Source organism: Micromys minutus (genome assembly GCF_963924665.1).
Source record: "Micromys minutus genome assembly, chromosome: 2".
NCBI lineage: Eukaryota > Metazoa > Chordata > Mammalia > Rodentia > Muridae > Micromys > Micromys minutus.
In genome coordinates, this window is record NC_137971.1 from 93046714 (window position 1) to 93067118 (window position 20405).

The following is a 20405-nucleotide window of genomic DNA, read 5'->3' on the forward strand; positions in this document are numbered from 1 at the left end:
TTTGAGTTTTATTTTTATGTGATTACATTTCTCCTTGAATTCTGGACTTTGAAGATTATGATTAAGAATGTCTGTGCCTTTAGTACAAACTTTTAAAATGTTCAGTACCATTTTTTTCTTGATACTATCTCTTAATTCTACAATTTAATAGATTAACTTTAATATTTGGCCTTGACAATTCTTCATAGGCTACAGATTTCATTTTTGTTAGAGTGTATTCTTCATGCTTTGTCCATGTAAGTGAACTAAAAGACAAATTTAGAGGATTTTATACCTCTAATCTTAGTAGCAATAGATCATATATAGAAATTAGGATTATAAGAGTTATCAAATGGCATAAAGATTCCATGACTGTTTGCTAATAAATATAAAAAACGACGAGCTTTAAGAAGTACCTGTTCTGAAATGTGAACATTGAACTTCACAGTATTATCTGTAAACTAACACTGTAGAGCTTTATACTGTTTGTGAGGAGAGCGTGGGCTGAATTGGTGTCACTTACATTTTTCCTTTTTGAGTGATGATGATTCAAACTCACTCCTGAACCAAAGTACATTTTTTTAATACATTGGCCTTTGAAAACTTTTTAAGTAGTTTGGCTATATAGACACTAACTATACAAGTAAATAAGGGTCGATTTCTCTTTTGTATGTATGTGTGTGTGTATGTGTGTGTTTGTATAAGGGACTAGTCTTTTCTTTAAAAATTTGATTCCTAAGACACACAGATACTAAATAATAACAAAAAATAATTTCTCTGAAGCCTTATTTTTTAAAATGTCTGCTTTTATGTGTGTGTACTATGTGCATGCCTGGTGCCTGTGAAGTCAAGAAAAGGGCTTAATATTTCCTGGGCCTAAAGTTAACAGACTGTTTCCAGCTACCATGTGGGTGCTGGAATCAAGTGTGGATGTCCTGCTAGGGCAACAGGTACTCTTAACCACTGAGCCATCTCTCTACCACCCACTACTTTTCCTCCTCCTTTTTTTTTTTTTTTCCCTTTTCTGCTCCTGCTCCTCCTGCTGCTGCTTCTGCGTCGTCCTCTTTCTCCTCTTCTTTTCTTCATTTTTTTGAGACATGGTTACTCTGTACAACATCCCTGGCTGTCTTGGAACTAGCTCTATAGACCAGGCTGGCCTCAAACTCACAGAGATAAGTCTGCTGGGATTAAAACCATGCTCCTGTCACCACCCAGATTATTTTGAGTGATTTTGTTTTTTAAATAATGGTGGTGTGTATCTGTACTTTCATGGTTTAAGAAGAGGAAGGAGCTCTTATTCCAGTCACTCTAGTTTGGTTTAGAACTTAAGTATATTTAGTTCTTACATCATGAGTAATTTGGCCTTTTTGGGGGGGGAGTTTATTATTTAGTTTAAAGATGTTTTCAACAGATGTTATAGTTAAAAGTAACTTTAACCATTCAAAGAAGGCAATTTGACTTCCTGTAGTTTGGTTTATGCCAGTTTAAAAACATTGGTATTGAAGCTGGAGAGATGGACTAGTGGTTAGGACTTCCTCCAGAAGTCCTGATTTTGATTCCCAGCACCCACATGGCAGTTCTCAATTGTCTATAATGCTAGCCCCAGGGGATTTGATGCCTTATTTTGGCCTCCATGTATGTGGTGCATAGGTTTATATGGCAGGCAAAATGCACATACACATAAACTTTTTTTAAGTTGACATTATGATCAGGTCAACTAAGCACTTTGATTTATAAATACTAAAATATGCAGGGAATTGTTTTTTTAATTCTTTGAAAATTGTTTATACTATAGAAGGATAGTTAATGCCTTGGTTATACAGTCAGACATAACTATCTTTGACCCTTCTTTTTATAACATTTTCAACTCTGATCTAAAATGGAAATAAAGATTCTACTTTAGGCATATTAATTCTTTGTCTGATAGGTACTAGATATCTTGTAAATGCTATGGGAATGTTTATTCATTTTAATAATTAGGATAAATATCTAAGCTATCCATTGTTGTCTTGTGTTGTAGCTGAGGAAACTAATGCATTGAAAGAAGTTGCTTCTGGTGTACCTAGCCTGGTGTCTAGAATGAAGTCAGCATTTATCACATTAGTTCTTCTCTTGAAATGACTGGTCATGATGAAGCTTCCAAATGTATTAGATCTTTAAGTAACTGACCTCTGGCACAAATAGTCAAAGGATCCTCTGTGGCACTTGTTCTTTCCTCTTGTCTCCATAGCTCTTGGTGCTGGACAGGCATCTTTGTTTGGAAACAACCAACCTAAGATTGGAGGGCCTCTTGGTACAGGAGCCTTTGGGGCACCTGGATTTAATACTTCGACAGCCATTTTGGGCTTTGGCGCCCCCCAGGCCCCAGTAGGTAAGTGTCAGTCACTTTAGAAGGCTTTACAGTTTATTTCTTGCTAATACTTAGCTTGCTGACTTGATTTTCTACTGTCCCATTCCTACTAAAGCAGTGTGCTTATATGCACATCATTAAAGAGCCATGTACTATAGAAGGACTTAGCTTCTAGCCTTTAATCTCCCCATTTCTAGACTTGGGATCCCTTAGAAATAATTTTTGTTCATATTTAAAATTTATGTAGCATGATGAAGTTTCTTTTACTTTATAAGTAATGTGCTTATATCATTGTGTTTCATTTTAACATAAGTAAATTTAACTTGTTACAGTAGAGAATTCAACTTATCTATGTGCTCTGTTTTCTTTATTCTCTGGTATTAATATTCTACACTCACTAATTTTCCTAAGATTTTTACTTCTGTTAAGATATCTTGCGTATTTTATTCATGTGAATGTACTTCTCTAGTTTTTACAGTATCAACTACCTTATTTTTAACCGAAGAATATCATCTTAGTTTTAAATTTAAATATATTTAAACTATACCATTGGAAGTGAAAGCTAGTATTACCTGGCTTAATATAGTGTCAGAAAGTGTCAAAAACTGGGTTTTTGTTGTTTTCTTAAGGTTTTTTAATTTTATTTTATGTAAATGAATATTTGGTTTGCATGTAAGCCTGTGCACCTTGTTTGTGCCTGGTACTTGTGGATTCCAGAAGAGGGCATCCAACTCATTGTCATTGGAGATAGTTGTGAGCTGCCCTGTGGGTACTGAGAATCACATGAGTCCTGTGCAGTTGAGAGCCAGTGCTCCTCACTACCGAACTGTCTCTGGTGAACCAGAAATGATTTTTTTTTGTTTTTGTTTTTTTAGGTTTGTTTGTTTGTTTTTGTTTTTCTTCTATGTTTTGTTTTGTTTCTGGAAGGAGTTTTCTGTGTCACTCTGGCTGTCCTGGAACTTGCTCTGTAGACTAGGCTGGCTTTGGAACCTAGAAATCTACTTGCTCCTACCTCTAGGTGCCAGGATTAAAGGTTTGTGCCAGGCAGAAATGAGTTTTTAAATGACTAAATTCATGAGGTACTGTCACAATACTGTATTATGACTTGAGATTATTATAAATTTAAACTGTGTTTATACTGATTCTGTCAACTAGGCAATAATTGAATTTCCTTTATCAGTAGGCTTTCCCTAGTCTTTTCCACTTACTTTTCATCTTTTTAGATGTTAGTTTGTGTGAGTATTTTGCTTGCATGTATGTAAGCCCACCAAGTGCATACCAGGTGCACGGAGATCAGAGGAGTGAATTTGATCCTCTGACATTGGATTTACAGACAGTTTTGAATCCTCATGTGGGAGTTGGGAATTGAACATGGATCCTCTTCTGCAAGAGCAACAAGTGTTCTTAACTGCTGAGCCAACTCTCCAGCTCCCTATCTTTCTAATCTTATATTGGTACTTGTTATGGCTCATAACTTTTCACTGTACCCACTTGGCACTTGGAGAGGCACTAGGATCAAGAATTCAAGGTATTTCTCAGGTGCATAGCAAAAAAAAAGGCTAGCCAACATCAGCTACCACAGGTCTCTATCTCAAAAGAACAAATAAAAGAAACCCCAAAGATTTCTTTTAATGTTTTTCTTTATAGTGATATATTTTTAGACATTGATTTTTCTTGAAACTCTGGGTTTGCTAATTCATACTAAAATTTTTAGATATCTTTGGTTTTTTAATTTACTAGGATTCTTTTAATTTGATCCCGCTTTGTGAAGTTTCCATATTTTAAAATTAAGTAACTAAAACCTCACTGGCAATTCTGTTTGTATTTGCCAACATCTTTTATTTTATACTTTATAGTCTTAAAAATAGGTAATTAAAAGTTCTCTAAATATTGGAATATGAATTCTCGGTGGATGATGCCATTTTTCTCAACATTTGCTATTGATCTTTCCGTGGGCTTAATTTTCATGACCTGTGATATTACAGCGTATCAGTTGGGTGTTAGGGAAGATAGGAGAATGACGCTGGATACTTTAATAAGTGGACATTTTTTTTAAAGATGCATCTCATGTACCCCAGGTTGACCTCATACTCCCTATGTAACTGAGAATCCTCCTTCTGCCTCCAAACCCTGGTACTTGAATGCCACTTTACCCTTTTGATATTGTAGTGTAAAGATTAGTTAGACCAAGAACCTAGACACACAGTGACAGATGGGTTATATTCTTGGCCTCTGTGGATGAACAATATATATGTATGTATGTATGTGTATATATATATATACATACATATATATATAGTTTTTTTTCTGTATTAGTCCTGCTTAATCAAATATGGTATTCTATTTCTACTACCCTTATATTTTTGAGATGATCATAGGTAGCTCATATTGTATAACAAAAGCTGGCTTGGCCTCCTGATTCTCCTTGCTTCTGACTTACCAAGTGCTGGGAACATAGGTATGCATAACCAGATTTAATTCTTGATTTAAGAGTTTTATACTACCGTTGTATATTATTGCCCATTTATAAATGCATTGGCTTTTAGAATATCTAACTTTTATATCACAAAATCTTAATTAAAGGGTGCTAGACTTAATATAGTGAACCATTATTGGGCAGAAGTCTCATCCTCAAATTCATCATGATGGCATCCCTATATGCTACTCTAGATTCGTGCCCTCATTTTGTTCATTATTACCCAAACCTTTCTCTTTAGAAATTCTACTAACGTAATTAATCCCTTTTACCCCCTAATTCAAAACAGAATTGGTGTGCTAAAACCTTTCCCAGCACTTGGGTAACAAAGACAGGTTTAAGGCAACCCGAGCCACATAGAGAAACCCTGTCTCAGAAAAAAGAGAAGAGACGAAGAGGAGGAGAAAAGAAAGAACATTAGTTTCTGTCATTAGAAAGATTTGATCAATTTCCTTTATTTGGTCATAATTTAGTCCTTTGATATGTTTTCCAATTATTATGAGTAAAATATAATATCAGTAGTTTCACTAGTTATCTCTCAATTTTTGTTCACATGTCAGCTCTCTTATCTGTATCTTCAAAAAATTTCTTTTTAGATTGTTTTATGTATATAAGTGTTTGGGATGAATGTTTAACACATATGTGTCTGCTACCTGCAAAGGTCAGAAGAAGGTATTAGTTTCCCTGGAACTGATTACAGATAGTTGTTGAGTCACCATGTGGATGCTGAGAACTGAACTCAGAACTTCTCTAAGAGTAAAAAGTGCTCTCAACCATTGAGCTATAGCCTCCAAACATACTTTTTTATTTAAGACTTTGTTTAAAGACCTGTGTGTGTGTGTGTGTGTGTGTGTGTGTGTGTGTGTGTGTGTGTCTGTGTGTGTGTCTGTGTGTGTCTGTGTGTGTGTTTGTCTGTGTATGCTAAGTGTGTGTGGGTTTTAAAGTAGGCCTGGATCTAAAGTTACAGAAGTTACAGATATTTGTGAACTGTATAATGTGAGTACTAGGAACTGAATTATGGTTCTTTGGAAAACCAACATATGCTCTTAACTGCCAAACTATCTCTCTAGACCTAAATCTTTTTTTGATACAGAGAAAATTATTTATTTGTAATGTAAAACATATATTCCTAAATATGCTTGGGTTTGCTAAAGAGTTTTAATTTTTTATTTATGTTTATGTTGGTAGGTATTTTGCTTGCATGTATTTCCATACACATCCTCACAGATACACTGGAACTGTGGTTCCATATGGGTGTGAGCCACCATTTGGGCCCCCTGGAAGCTCGGGTCCTCTGGAAAAAAGCCAGGTCTCTTAACTGCTGCTCCATCTCTCAGATCTTTGCTTTTTTATTCTTGTGACCAAGTTCACTCAATGTATCCTGTAGGTTAGCTTTTAGAGATCAGGGTTTTTTGTTTTTTTTAAAGGTATACGTGATTGTCAGGTAACAAGATCAGTTCTTAGGTAAGGGATATAGCACTCTGTAGTGTTACCTAGCATGTATGAGGCCCTAGTTTCCAATCCTTAACACCAAAGGGAAAAAAGTTTGTATGAAACTTCTTAGTCTCCTGGCATAACTTTTTGTTTATTGGTGATACCGTGTATCAAAAGATAACTTGTATATTTGTTCTGGACTAACCTTGAATGAATGAACTCCTTTTTCTTTAGCCTTCCAGGTAGCTAGAATTACAGACATGTGCCACCATGGCTCACTTTTTTATATAGTCTTTAATTGTTTTAGTGACTTGTCTGAATTCAAATGATTTACTTTAAATTATTATCTCTTCTGGGTCCCAAATTCTTGACCGTATTTGTACTACTCCTTAAACACCAGCTGTGTCTAAATTTGTGTAGCTTTGTGTGTATTTCAGACAGGGTCTCTCTGTAGTCTAAGTGGCCTCAAACTCATAGCAATTCTTAAGCCTGCCTTTGATAGGATTACAGATTTGAGCCATCAAGCCTTGGCTGGATACATCCAGTTCTACCAGTTTAACTAAATGTGGATCTATTCTGATACTGTTTTAATTCTAACTTTCTATTTATTCTCCTGGTGATGGGGCAGTGGTGGCTCCTGATGCTGCTATTATAGTCCTCATTGTGAGAATTTACAGTTGTGATATGAGAATTTTTTAAATATATATTCTTACTATATTTTGGCTTCAGCCTATTTCTAAATCTTGGTAAGCAGAAACTTTTTTTTCTCAGATGATTGGTGATTTAATCTTTGATAAGTATTTTTGAAATGATTCTCTTGAAAACAATTTATTATTGGATGTATACCATAACTGGTTTATACACTATGTTTTTGTACATTATGAGTACAGTCTTTATTGATGCTTTTGTCTATTCTCAGAATTTTCTGTGGCTGATAGGCAATATTCATTCTTGTCCTTTGAGAGAAAATTAAATTAGCTAGCTGCCTAGAACTTGGTTTGTGGTCTAGGCTAGACCTGAACTCCTGAGTCTTGTGTCCTAACCTCTAGAATGCTGGGCTTTATAAACGTATGCTATCACACCCAGGTGAGCAACCTTTGTTTTTAAAGAGCAAAAATTATAACTTTTGTAATGTGTGCCAGTGGCAGTTAGTTACAGCTATTTTGAAATTAAAATATGTATTTGATTAATTTGATTACTAGTTACAGTGAGTTTATATGTAATGTTTCTTGTGAAATGGATTTTTACATCTTAACTTACTTTTACTTAATTTATGGTTTTGTGTTTTTAATTTGCTCTTTGTCTTAAATATTGAATGGGTCTGAACATCCAAAGATGTCATTTCTTTAAAGAGTGTTGAGTTCTCTGATACTAATGTGTTGGATCCTTGAACTTACTCCCCACGCTCCATCCTTTTCTTTATTGAATAGCTTTGACAGATCCAAATGCTTCTGCTGCCCAGCAGGCTGTTCTCCAGCAGCACCTCAATAGTCTAACATACTCACCCTTTGGAGATTCCCCTCTCTTCCGGAATCCTATGTCAGATCCTAAGAAGAAAGAAGAGGTAAATTTCTTTTAATTTTTTTAATTATATTTGGAAAGACTAAAACTGATTTATCTACCAAAGAGATGATATTTAACATATTTCCAAGTAAAGTATTTATAGCATCAAAACACTGTATTTTGACATTTCACCCATTTAGTGGGTTCCTGGAATCAAAATCCAATCATCAGGCTTAGGTTCTTTTACCTGCTGAGTCATCTCACCAGCCCAGGTCACAAAAAAAAATTATTGAGAATGTTCACAAGAACAGCCTGTTGTAGAAAGAAAGTACATATGACAGTCCTTTGTATTCTTCAGTTTTCTTAAGTGGCACACTTAAGAAAATTAAAACTTTCATGTTTTAATCTCAGCACTACCACACAGGACATGACCGTTTTTAAATGTAAAATTTTAATTTCTTACCCTCTTCCTCCACCTTTGAAGTCTTGGGGGTATTGGATTGTCTCACTATGTTCAACAGTTTCTCTTGAATAGTGAAATTTTAGTTAACATGAAAAATCATTTCTATACATGTTAAGATTTTGTTTGTTACTATATTTTCTTAAGTATAAATATCTTATTGTTTGTTTTTATATACAGTAGTGCTAATAATTTTCATAGGAAAATATTACAGGACATATTAAGAATGCTGTATTAATGTATCTCATTTAGAAAGCATTTTCCAAATCTAGTTTTATCAACTACATTTTAAAGGATGTTAGGTCAGAGGCTAGAGGTGGCTCAGGTAATGCTTTTGCAGAGGACCTGGATGCAGTAACCTCCTAATCTCCTTGGTTACCTGCCTGTACATACACTTGCACACAAATATACATAATACTCAGGAAATAATCCTTCTAGGTTTTGGGGGGGGCTTGTTGTTTTTGAGACAAGGTTTCTCTGTGTAACCTTGTCTGTCCTGGAACTCACTCTGTAGACCAGCTTAGCCTCTAATTCAGAGGTCTGCCTGCCTCTACCTCCTGAGTGCTGGAATTAAAGGCATGCACCATTACTGCCTGAATAAAATAAAAAATTTAAAAAGATGTTTGACAAGTCAGTTGAAGTGGGAACTTAGAAGGTGGGTAAATGAATATAAATAAATACCAGCTCTGTAGAAAGATATTTCAAATGTCTGAAACTAGGCTTAATAATAATAATTTTTTTTAAAAAGGCAGGCTCAGAAGCTACATTTCCTGCACACATGTGATATAGGCTTTAGAGTCCTTGGGTTAAGGGGCTGATACTTAAAGAGAAGATGAAATTTGAAATTGGGTTTCAATTTAACTTAGTTTGGCTTCAGCTTGGAGATTAAAGGTACGAAAGCCAAACATGGTAGTATTTGCCTTTAACTCTCACCATTGGGGGCGAAGGTATTTCTCTGAGTTCAAGGCCATCCTGGTCTATATAGCAAGTTACAGGCAGACAAAGCATGTATATAGAGAAATCTGTAATCTCTTTTCAGATTTAGACAATTCTCCAAAGGGTGGTGGGAAGAGTAAGATATAAGTCACTGGACCTGGCTTGGTTTTCTGGTTATTAAAATTAGTACTATACATTTAAAAGAAACGAAAACATTCCTTGATGCCTTTTCTTTTAAGCCAGTGAAATAGTGCCTTGCTAATATAGGCATAGCAGGCCTGGGCCTTTTTGTATAACCAGGTTGGCATTGAATAGGTGATATTCCTCTTGCCTTAGCCTACCTTAGTAGGTTGCTGTGGCTACAGATGCAAGCCACTGTATTAAGCTTGCTTTATGCTTTGCTCTTTTCTTTTTCAGAGACTGAAACCAACCAATCCAGCAGCTCAGAAAGCTCTTACAACACCTACTCATTATAAACTCACACCTCGTCCTGCCACCAGAGTCAGGCCAAAGGCTTTGCAGACAACAGGCACAGCCAAATCACATCTCTTTGATGGGCTGGATGACGATGAACCATCTCTAGCCAACGGAGCATTCATGCCTAAGTGAGTTTTGTTTTCGTTAAACAAAATGATAATAGTTATTTAAGCAATAAATGTAATTATCCTTGGATAAAATTCCTAACAAATATATTTATGACTGATTTTAATTTTATATTTTCATGATTTTATTTTTTTTTTGTGAAATTATCTTTGTATTTATAACTCAAATAATCAAGGCCTAGTGATGTATAAGGTTTGTTTGGATCCCTAGCAGTATAAAAAAGATGCTTTAAGAAACGTTAAAGGTTGCTGAAAGTGGTGGTGTGTAAATGTTTATTTTCCTGTCATAATTGTCTCTGAGACTTACTGTCTGTGTCTGCTAACCTAGTCCAGGAGGCTTCTAGTCTCTGTACAATCTAATCTAAGCCTAGAATATTTTCAGCCTCTGAGACTTACTGCTGAATATGCACACCCTTTCTAGTTTTTTCTGAATTCTGTTGGCTGTTTTAACTCAACTATTCTGGTTCAAACCCCTCCTCTCCATGGTGACTGACTCAATTTGGCTTCTCTCAGCTTCTGACTGAATTGCTCTGCTTGGCCTTATTATACTAACTTTGGCAATATGTTCTAATCTTCTGGTTCTGCATTCTCTTGTTTGTTCTGTCTTCACCTGTGTCTAGCTTGTTCTCTCATTGCAGCTTATCTCTGTAAAACTCTTCTGGTAAATCTGCCTCTTTACTCTCTCACTCTGCACTTCTCCCCCTATGTTGCCTTTGTTTCCTCTCCGTTCTGAGATTTGGGCACCTCCTATTCTGTCAGACTGCTCTCAGATTTGTCACACTTTGCTACTCAATTATACATCACTCTCAAATATGAGACTTCCTTCTATAAACTAACTTTACATTCATTATTTAGGATTAAAGGCATTTACTAAGGTTCTATCTGAATTCCAACCAGATCGCACAGGCCTAGAAGGCTTTTGGATATGATCAGAGTAGCCATGTTGCTGGATTAGAATACAGGGGTATATGCTTTTAATCCAAATACACAGGAGGCAGAGGCAGGTGGATCTCTGAGTTCTAAACATGTGCTTTCTTGCCGGTGCCCCAGTTTTCAAATAACAACTCAGAAGCTTATTTATTAAAAAATGCCCAGATCATAAACTAGGCTTGTTCCCAGTAGCTTGTAACATATTTTTCCGCATTTAAACTGTTCTGTGTCTGCCGTATGACTGGTTACCTCTCCTCAGTTTCATACATCCAACTTTTTCCACATAGTGAATCTTCCCAACTCTCACTATTTCCTAGAGTTCTCATCTCCCTCTACTGGAACTTCTGCCTTCTACTCCCTGCCTTTGCTAATAGACCATCAGCTTTTTATTGACAGGTGATGCTTCCGCACACTACACAAGGGATTATCCTTATATTTCTAGGCCTGCCTGTTTGTTCTACATTGAGTTTCAATTTAGCCAGAGCTTCACAGAGGAAAAAGAGTTAAAGGTCAGGTTAAGAAGAATTTGTACTTTTTAATTTCTCATAGGAATTGTTTGTGAATATAGAACCAATAATAGAATAGTTCAAAAGAAATAAAATAGGAAAGAATATGGAAGAGTTCATGTTAAGCATAGGAAAATCCACAAAAATGATGCCTTAGACTAGGCATCATTGAGATATTGATGGGAAAGGGCCTAAAGAAAACCACTTAGCCAATTGCTGACGTTGGGAGCCAGGGCATTTCAGTTCTGGGTTGCTTATTCTAGATATGCAGTTAGTTAGATAGACACAGGTAGGCACACAAACATTTTTGTAAAGCCAGTAGTAGCTTTTTAATTGGAAGAGGGTATGTTTTCTTTCTAGTTTATTACTTAAAATTCTTCTTTGGTGAAGGATGATAAGTTCAATACAGCTCCCTTCTTAAAAATATGGGTTGGGAAAAGCTAAGAGTGGCTGTGCACACCTTTAGCCCCAGCACCCAGGAAGCAGGAGCAGGTGGATCTCTGTTCTCAAACCACAGATCCAGTTCCAGGACAACCAGGGCTACATAAAAAAAAATTTTATTTTGAAAAACCAAAATAAAAAAGGGATGGAGGTGGGAACACAGTGGTGGCTCAGTGGTTTAATGCACTCTTTGCTCTTGCAGAGAATCTAAGTTCAATTCTTAGAAATTTCATGGTGTGTCACAACTGTCTAGCTGTAGTTCCAGAGGATCCAAATTCATCTTCTGACTTTCTTTTGGGCATCAGGCATGCACAGGCAAAACATAAAACAAATAAAGCTAACAAAACTTTTTAAATCATGGGTTGAGAACTGGGATAATGGTTCAGTGGTTAAGACCATATATACAGGCATGGGGACCTGAATTCAAAGCCCAAACACCCACATAAGAAGTCATACAAGGCTACTTACATTTCTATAAGCATTGTAGTGGTAGAGACAGGAAGATTGCTGGCATTTTCTTATCTGTTTGCTTACCTCCAAGACAAGTGAAAGACCTTGTCTGAACAAAGAAAGTTGGAAAATGATGCAGCAAGATACCTAAGGCCCACCTCTTACTTCTACATTTGCTGATGCACCAATATACTTACATGTTCATACTTTGCACACACATCTCTGTAAGTAAATTGCTTTGTCACAAAAGACAGAAAGTGTGATTTTATATTTTATTGTGAGAGATTTGTTTTGAAGGAAGGACGAGATGTATTCATTTGTATTTCATAGCATGTTTCTAAGTAGTTAAACAGACTTGATACCGTTTTGTTACTGTGGCAAAACACAAAGCCGCAAAGGCAGCTTATGAAGGAAAGGATTTATGTGACTTACACTTCCTTCATATATATACACTTTGGTCATTGGGGGAAGTCAGGGCAGAAATGCAAGGTAGGAACTTGAAGAAGAAACAATTGTGAAATGCTGCTTGCTGGCTTACTCTCAGGATTATGTTTAGTCAGCCTTTGAAAAATTACATGTATTTTTTTATTTTTAAAAGTGTGTGAGTGTGTGTATGTGTTGTTTGTGTGTGGGGTATGTGTGTGTTGATATGTACTTGAGTGTAAATGTCCCTGGAGTCCAAAAGAGAGAGTGCCTATAATTCCAGATAATTATAGATGGTTATAAGCTGCCTCTTGTGATGGGAGCTAGATTCAAACTTGGAGACCTCTACAAGAGTATTGTGTATTCTGTGTTTTGAAGGGAAGGGGTAAGTTGATAGTGTCTCTATGTAGCCTTAACCTGATAAGCAGACCAAGCTTGCCTCTGCCTTGAGTGCTGAGATTAAAAGTGTGCCATACACCCAGTTTCAGGATATTTTCTTCTTTAATCTGCATCTTCTCAGCTTTGTTCTTCAAAATAAGCACAATGTATTTGAAGATGTTTGTCGTGATTACGCCAATTTATAAGTGCAATTTATTAAGTGAGTTTTGGGGATGCAAGTGTGCTGTTTTGGGTTCCAGTAATGTCTGGTAACTGGTATACACCTAAATTTTTTCTTTTTTGGTCTCTGTTTTTAGAAAGAGCATCAAGAAGTTGGTTTTGAAAAATCTTAACAATAGCAATCTCTTTTCTCCTGTTAATCATGATTCAGAAGATCTGGCTTCACCCTCTGAGTATCCAGAAAATGGAGAGAGGTAAGCTGAATTATTTTTAAAGATGCTCTTGCTAATAGTTTTGTTTTGCTTTTAAAAGATTCTAATTTTTTAAAGGTTGAATTTTATATAGACTTACTATAATTGATGGGTACCTGTTTGTTATTACTTTAAACCTCAAAATTATTGGAGCTCTGATTAATTTCTACAGAACTACTTTGTAATTCTTATGTATGGTTTTGGGTAGTTAGCAAGCACTTCTATTACTTAAGGTATAGTTAGTCTGATAATTATTAAAATAATACCCATCCTAATCAAGGAAAATCAAAATGTGTAGCATAAACAAGAAGTAAACATTGTGTGTTGTATCTGTCTTCTGTGGTCTAAGAACTCAAGGGCTGGCTCTATAGTTAGAAGTGCTAGTTCTTGCAGAGTTTGGTTTCTGGCATCCATGTCAGGTGGCTCACAACTGGGATCCAATACTGTCGTCTGGTTTCGCCAACACACATGACATACATTCACACAGATACATATATGTAAATAAAAATAATCCATAACATTTTTAATACTTATTCAAGCTATTTAATAGTTTTCCAGTTTAAAATTTTATTGAGGGGCTTTAGACTGTAAAGTGCCTATCTTGAAAGCAGAAGGACTTGATTGAACCCAACAACTCACGTAAAAAATAAAACAGAGGCTAATGAAATGGATCAGCAATGAAGATTACTGGCTGCTCTTGCAAAGGGCTGGTTGGTATACCATTCATTACATCTACACTGTGACTCATAATCGTCCGTAATTCTTGTCCTCTGTAGGCACCATGAATACATATGTACACATACATACATGGAGGCAAAACACTCATGTACATAAAATAAAAATAAATAATATTAGGTTGAGTAAATGAGAGCCTGGAAAGATGGATTAGTCGTTAAGAACACTTGCTGCTCCTGCAGAGGACCTGAATTTAGTTCTCAGCACCCTCGTGGTTGCTCACTACCTGTAACTCTGGTTCCTGGAGATCTGGTGCCTTTTCTGACTTCTGCAGGCAATAGGTATGTACATGATGCACATACATGTATCCAGACAAAACACTGAGATACAAAATTAGTGAAACTTTAGAAAACAAAAATGGCATAGTGGTGCGTGCCTTTAATCCCAGCACTTGGGAGGCAAAGGCAGGCAGAATTCTTGAGGTTGAGGTTAATCTAGTCTACACATGGAGTTTCAGGACAGTAGGGCTAGGTGGAAAGACTCAGTCTCAAACAGAGTAAATGAATGTGAATAAAACAGCCAGTGATGGTAGTGTGCATTTATTTATAATCCCAGGATTAGAGGTTGGTTCTATCCTTCCAATAAATGGGCCATTTAGGCTTTGTTTCACCCACTAAACCCTCTTGCCAGCCCTGATTTCTCATCATTCATGTTTTTGTGGTCATTGTGATGAATATAAGATAATTTAATTAGCTCTCCGTTAAAGTTCAAATTTTGAGATCCTTTTTAACTTTATACATATGAGTGTTTGCAAGTATGTATGTGCACTCTGCATACATAGAGGCCATAAGAGGAGATGTCAAACCCACTGGAACTGGAGTTAGAACTGTGATAGCTTCCTTGTGAGTGCTGACAATCAAACCCTGGGCCTCTGGAAAAACAGCCAGTGCTCATAAATACTGTTTTATCTTGACATCAACCACTAAACATTTATTTTCACATAGCAGCACATAATTTTGTGTTTGTTTTAGATTTAATCAAAGTCAAGGCTGGTGAGATGGCTAAGTAAAGGCCTTTGTCATCAAACCCGATGACTTAAGTTTAATCCCTAGAACACACCACATAGCAAGAGAGGGTGTTCAGATTTATATCTTTGAAAATGAGCACTTAGGGCTATCAAATCTAGAACTAGGTTTTCGAGAGTGTTTGTTATTTTAGGTATGTGGGAGCTTTAGTTTCATGTATATCTGTATACACTTTACTGTTTGGTCTCAGGGGACCAGGAGATGGTATCAGATCCCCTAGAACTAGAATCACAGACTGTAATGAGTCACCCATCTAAGTGCTGGGAACTGAACTGAGGTCCTCTATAAAAGCAGTGCATGCTCTTAACCACTGAGCCATCTTTCTAGCCCTAGATTTTTTTTCTATTTTAAAACTTAAATTCCAGATAGTACTCACAACTTTGTGATATTATGCAAGATTATTGGGTTTTTGGTTTTTTTTTTTTTTTTTTTTTGTTGTTGTTACAGATTAAGACATAATAATTATATCCTATGTCACATGGTTACTTTAAGGACAAATTTTTAATTCATTGAGTCATCTAGTCAATATCAGATCCTTAATAAAGATTAACTGCTGTCATTATCATTACTGTTACCAAAGACTATGGTATTTTTTTTTCTCCTTTTTCAGATTTAGCTTCCTGAGCAAACCTGTTGATGAGAATCATCAGCAGGATGGAGATGATGACTCTCTTGTATCACGATTTTACACCAATCCTATTGCCAAACCTATTCCACAAACTCCAGAGAGTGTCGCAAACAAAAATAACAGTAGCAGCAGTGTGGAAGATACCATTGTAGCTTTGAACATGCGAGCTGCTTTGCGCAATGGACTGGAAGGAAGCAGTGAAGAAACGTCTTTCCATGATGAGTCATTGCAAGATGACAGAGAAGAGATAGAAAACAGTGCTTACCATATACATCCAGCAGGTTCAGATTTCAATACTTTTTATACCTTTGAAATTGTTTTAGATTATAGTAATAATAAGAGCCCACTTTTTATAATCTAAGAGATCACCTGATTTGTAAAGTGGATTGCTTATTAGTAAGACCTCAACAAGTATGTTGTATGGGGTCCTATAGCAAATAAAATCTATGAAATTTAGGTTAAGCAGAGTTAAGTAGACTATATTACATTTAAAATGTTTTGTTTTTCTGTTGTTTATGGGAGTGGAGTCAGGGTCTTGCTTATGCTTTCTCCAAAATTTAAGTGACCCTTCTGCCTCTGTGCCCCAAGTATGTGAAGGCAAGTTGCTCAGAAGCTCAAGGTCTCATCTTTGTCTTAACTACAAGGACATACTGATGCATGAGACCCTGTTTCAACAAAAATCAAAACAAACAAAAAAAAAACCCAACTTATTTCATACAAAGATTGTTAATATGAAAATAAAATGAATACTAAGGAGGAATGGTCTGCCCAAATATAATCACAATATTTTCTGACTTTTGGTCTTAGGCATTGTTCTCACAAAAGTTGGTTATTACACTATCCCATCTATGGATGACCTTGCTAAAATTACCAATGAGAAGGGAGAATGCATTGTTTCTGACTTCACCATTGGCCGTAAAGGTGAGTGTGAGTTTGGGAGTCATATGGACCTTGCCTATGTTATTAAGAGCAGCTATTGGTTTTAGGGTCTTTCCCCCCCCCCATATTTGGTTCTTTCCTGACTTAATAAAAGTATTGACAAGTAATAAAGCAAGGAAGACTAAATTTATGTAGAATTTGGGAGCTTAGATGTACCTATTTGGGTCTTGCATAATTCTTCATAATTAAACATGAAGATATACTAAGTTTAATACATTGATTCAATTTTATATTGTTACAGATAATTTGAATAAATTTACTCTGTGATACTGTATTTTAAATGGACTCAAGTATATTAATTTATGTAGCAGATGAGGAATCAAGTTGTTCATAGAACAGCACTGCAGATACTTGGGAAGATTGGGAGACAGCAGAAATGTAAACTGGAAGTGTTACATCTAATGACAATATAATGCCATTTTCTGTCCCCATTCTTGCTATATTTATGAGGTAGAGAACTACTCCATGAATTTCTGGAAGGTTTAAACTATTGATATTACAGGTTGCATGTTCTTCCTTGCTAATCACTACAGGTTAAATAAAACATCTTTGCTCCTTCATGGGGGGTCTTTTTTAACCATTTGCTCTGGATTTTAGGGTATGGCTCAATCTATTTTGAAGGAGATGTGAATTTGACAAATCTAAATCTGGATGATATTGTGCATATCCGGAGGAAAGAAGTTATTGTCTATGTAGATGATAACCAAAAGCCACCTGTGGGTGAAGGGCTAAATAGGTATGAATTTATTTACATACAAAACAATGAACTAAATCAGAATTTTTATGAAATAAAATTTGCTATAAAATATAATTATTGTTTTTCGACTCTTACTTGAAAGTATAAATGGTAATGATGCACTGTGGCTTTAGGGCTCATATGTGTTTCTTACTGGTAACATGGCCACATGCTATTTTCAGAAACTATCAACACTGAAAGTTTTCTTTTCTTTTTGCTTAACTTCGCTTTTCAAAGCTAGAGATTAAACCAGAGCCTCATCATACATGTTGAAAATGACTCTGCTGATAAGCACCAACTCCAGAAAGATATTTTGTTTTATTGTATTTGTTCTTGTCCTGCCACTGGCGCACACAACTATTTAAATGTGAGATTAACCTTTATTTTTTTGTGTAGACATTTTATTACTATGTTGCTTGGATATGGTGGTAGGTTAGATAGGGCTCACTGTGTGGCGTTGAACCTTTACCTGGCTTTGATCATGGCAGTCCTGCTTCAGCCTCCTCTGTGCTATAATGACAGTTCTGTTCTATACTATATCCATCTTCCTCTGAACAACTTAGATGTTTGATTGGTTGAAGTCACATTTGCAGAATCTAGTAAAGAGCTTATTTGAAGGTTGGAAGTAGTGGTGAAGGCTGGATGGCTGGCTCAGGACAGTAGTTAAACACTCACTGCTCTTGGCAGAAGTCTGCATTTTGGATTCCCAGCAACTCAGAACTGTTTGTAGCTCTGGTTTTAGGGAATTCTATTCTGTCTTCTGGCCTTTGTGGACACGAGTACACACAGAGTATACACACACACACACACACACACACACACACACACACACATACATAAAATACCCTACACTAAAAATTTCTAAAAGCGAGTAATTTTTAGGATTATGACATATTTTACATCTGTGGTCATGGTTGCATTTAATTCTTGACTGCTAAAAGTATTCATTTATGGGTGGATGGATAAAGTGTAGCATGTACATATGAGGAATTATTATTATTCAGTCTTACAAATGAAGGTAAAGGTAATTTGGAATCAGAAAGGGCCCAAGACCAGCCTGGGCTTTCTGATTTGCAGTCTACTTTGGGCTGTATAACAAGGACTTGTCTCTAAACACGGTCAATAGTAAGGAAGGAAATTCTGACAGTGTTTAGCATAGATGGGCTGTACTAAGTGAAATAAACAATTACAAGGAGATAACTTCTGCATTTTTCTATTCATGGTTGAGTAAGTCAAATTAATAGAAACAAAGTAGAATTATAGTAACAGAGCAATGGGATTTAGTAATGATATTGACTTTTCGTTGTTAATAACACAATACACAGATTGAATTGTTTCGACGGTTTAAGTCCAAGATCAAGCAACCACATTAATGATGGTATTTTTGCCAGTCCTGAGGAAGTATAGGGTGCCACACGTCAAGAGACAGGAAATACAGGTGTAAATGTGGAACTGACTGCCTGTTCTCTTCCCCTTAAAAAGCCAAAGGGATTCAGTTAGGAGGGCTCCACTGTAGTGATTCTGTCTTGTCTAAATTTCTTCCATGAAGCCTTAGGGAAAACATAAACTATGTTCAAACCATAGCAAATAGACATAGTCTCAGATTTATAGGATTGTTTTACAAGATTGTTTTGAAGCTAGGTTAGGTTACACAGCAATGCAAATATTTGTTTCTAATGTAATGGTTATTATTAGGATAGAATCTCAATGAAAGATGGGTTAGTGCTTAAAAGTGCCTGCTACTAAGCCTGACGACCTAAGTTCAGTCCTTGGGACCTCTATTGTAAAAGGATAGGTGACAAACTTACTCAAGTTGTCCTCTGACCTGCACATGAATAACATGGTGCATTCCTTCATGCATGTTTGTGCACACACAAACATTTTTTGTTATTTTAAAGCAGAAAAGGGTAAGGTGTAGCTCAGTTGTAGAGCATGTCCTTAGCACGAGTGAGACCCTGTGTTGCATCTCTAGCATCACTGCTGGATTCTGCTTCTACTGCAGGATGGCCGACTAGTTTAAGTTCACAAATTTCATGTTCTTTTTTGCCACAATTAAAAAGTAACCACAGAATCACCCGAATAATCCCTGTTCTAGGCAGAAGCATGTAAATGAGGACACAGCACCTGAACTCTGATATTGATAGAAAAAACACTGACTCTTCACTTTTCCTTAACATATTCTAAACATCTATACACATAAAATACTAACTTATTAAAAACTAACCAATAAGTATTTTTGGTTTTGTGTCTTAGGGGGCTTAAAATGTTTATCTAGGCAGGTCTTAGTAAGCCCCATCTCTACCCAGTGACTTTTTTGTTTTGTTTTGTTTTAAGATTTATTTATTTAATGTATAAGAGTATACTGTATCTGTCTTCAGACACAACAGAAAAGGGCATCAGATCTCATTACAGATGGTTGTGAGCCACCATGTGGTTGCTGGGAATTGAACTCAGGTCCTCTGGAAGAGCAGTCAGTGCTCTGAACCACCTCTCCAGCCCCCCCTCCCATGACTGTTAATAGTAGTTGTTATTAAGGGTGGTAGCACAGATATAACCTATACTAGGGCAGATTATAAATAACTGATACTATTACACTTGAAATAAATGCAATCTGACTCTAAAACCAATTTGAGTTCATTACGATAGATGTGATACTTTGTTCTTTTTTTTAAAGATTTATTTATTTCATGTATGTGGGTACACTGTAGCTGTCTTCAGACACACCAGAAGAGGGCATCAGGTCCCATTACAGATGGTTGTAAGCCACCATGTGGTTGCTGGGAATTGAAATCAGGACCTCAGGAAGAGCAGTCAGTGCTCTTAACCACTGAGCCCAATACTTTGTTCTTAATCTCTTCTTTTGATATTAATTTTGACTGGAGCAAGTGCATGTCCGTGATGAGACAAAGGCATTGCATCCCTCTTTTTCAGCAGTTGTAAGTATTGGTGAGCTGCTCAGTGTAGGTTCTGGGAGCCAAACTCAGGCCCATCTAAAAATGTATGCAGTATGTGCTCTTTTGTTAGGGTACTTAGACTATATATA

General features: G+C 36.3%; 1 protein-coding gene across 2 annotated transcripts in view; it reads left to right on the top strand.

Annotated features, from left to right (window-relative positions):
• The window catches only part of NUP98 (nucleoporin 98 and 96 precursor), an 85254-nt gene that overhangs the window by 34240 nt on the left and 30609 nt on the right, over window positions 1-20405 (top strand). For both annotated transcript variants that reach the window (XM_080911234.1, XM_080911235.1), the window contains exons 12-18: window positions 2210-2350; window positions 7670-7803; window positions 9556-9743; window positions 13186-13302; window positions 15670-15968; window positions 16495-16608; window positions 17224-17362. In XM_080911234.1, the coding sequence (XP_080767360.1) occupies window positions 2210-2350; window positions 7670-7803; window positions 9556-9743; window positions 13186-13302; window positions 15670-15968; window positions 16495-16608; window positions 17224-17362 (1132 nt within the window). The remainder of the gene's footprint in view (window positions 1-2209; window positions 2351-7669; window positions 7804-9555; window positions 9744-13185; window positions 13303-15669; window positions 15969-16494; window positions 16609-17223; window positions 17363-20405) is intronic.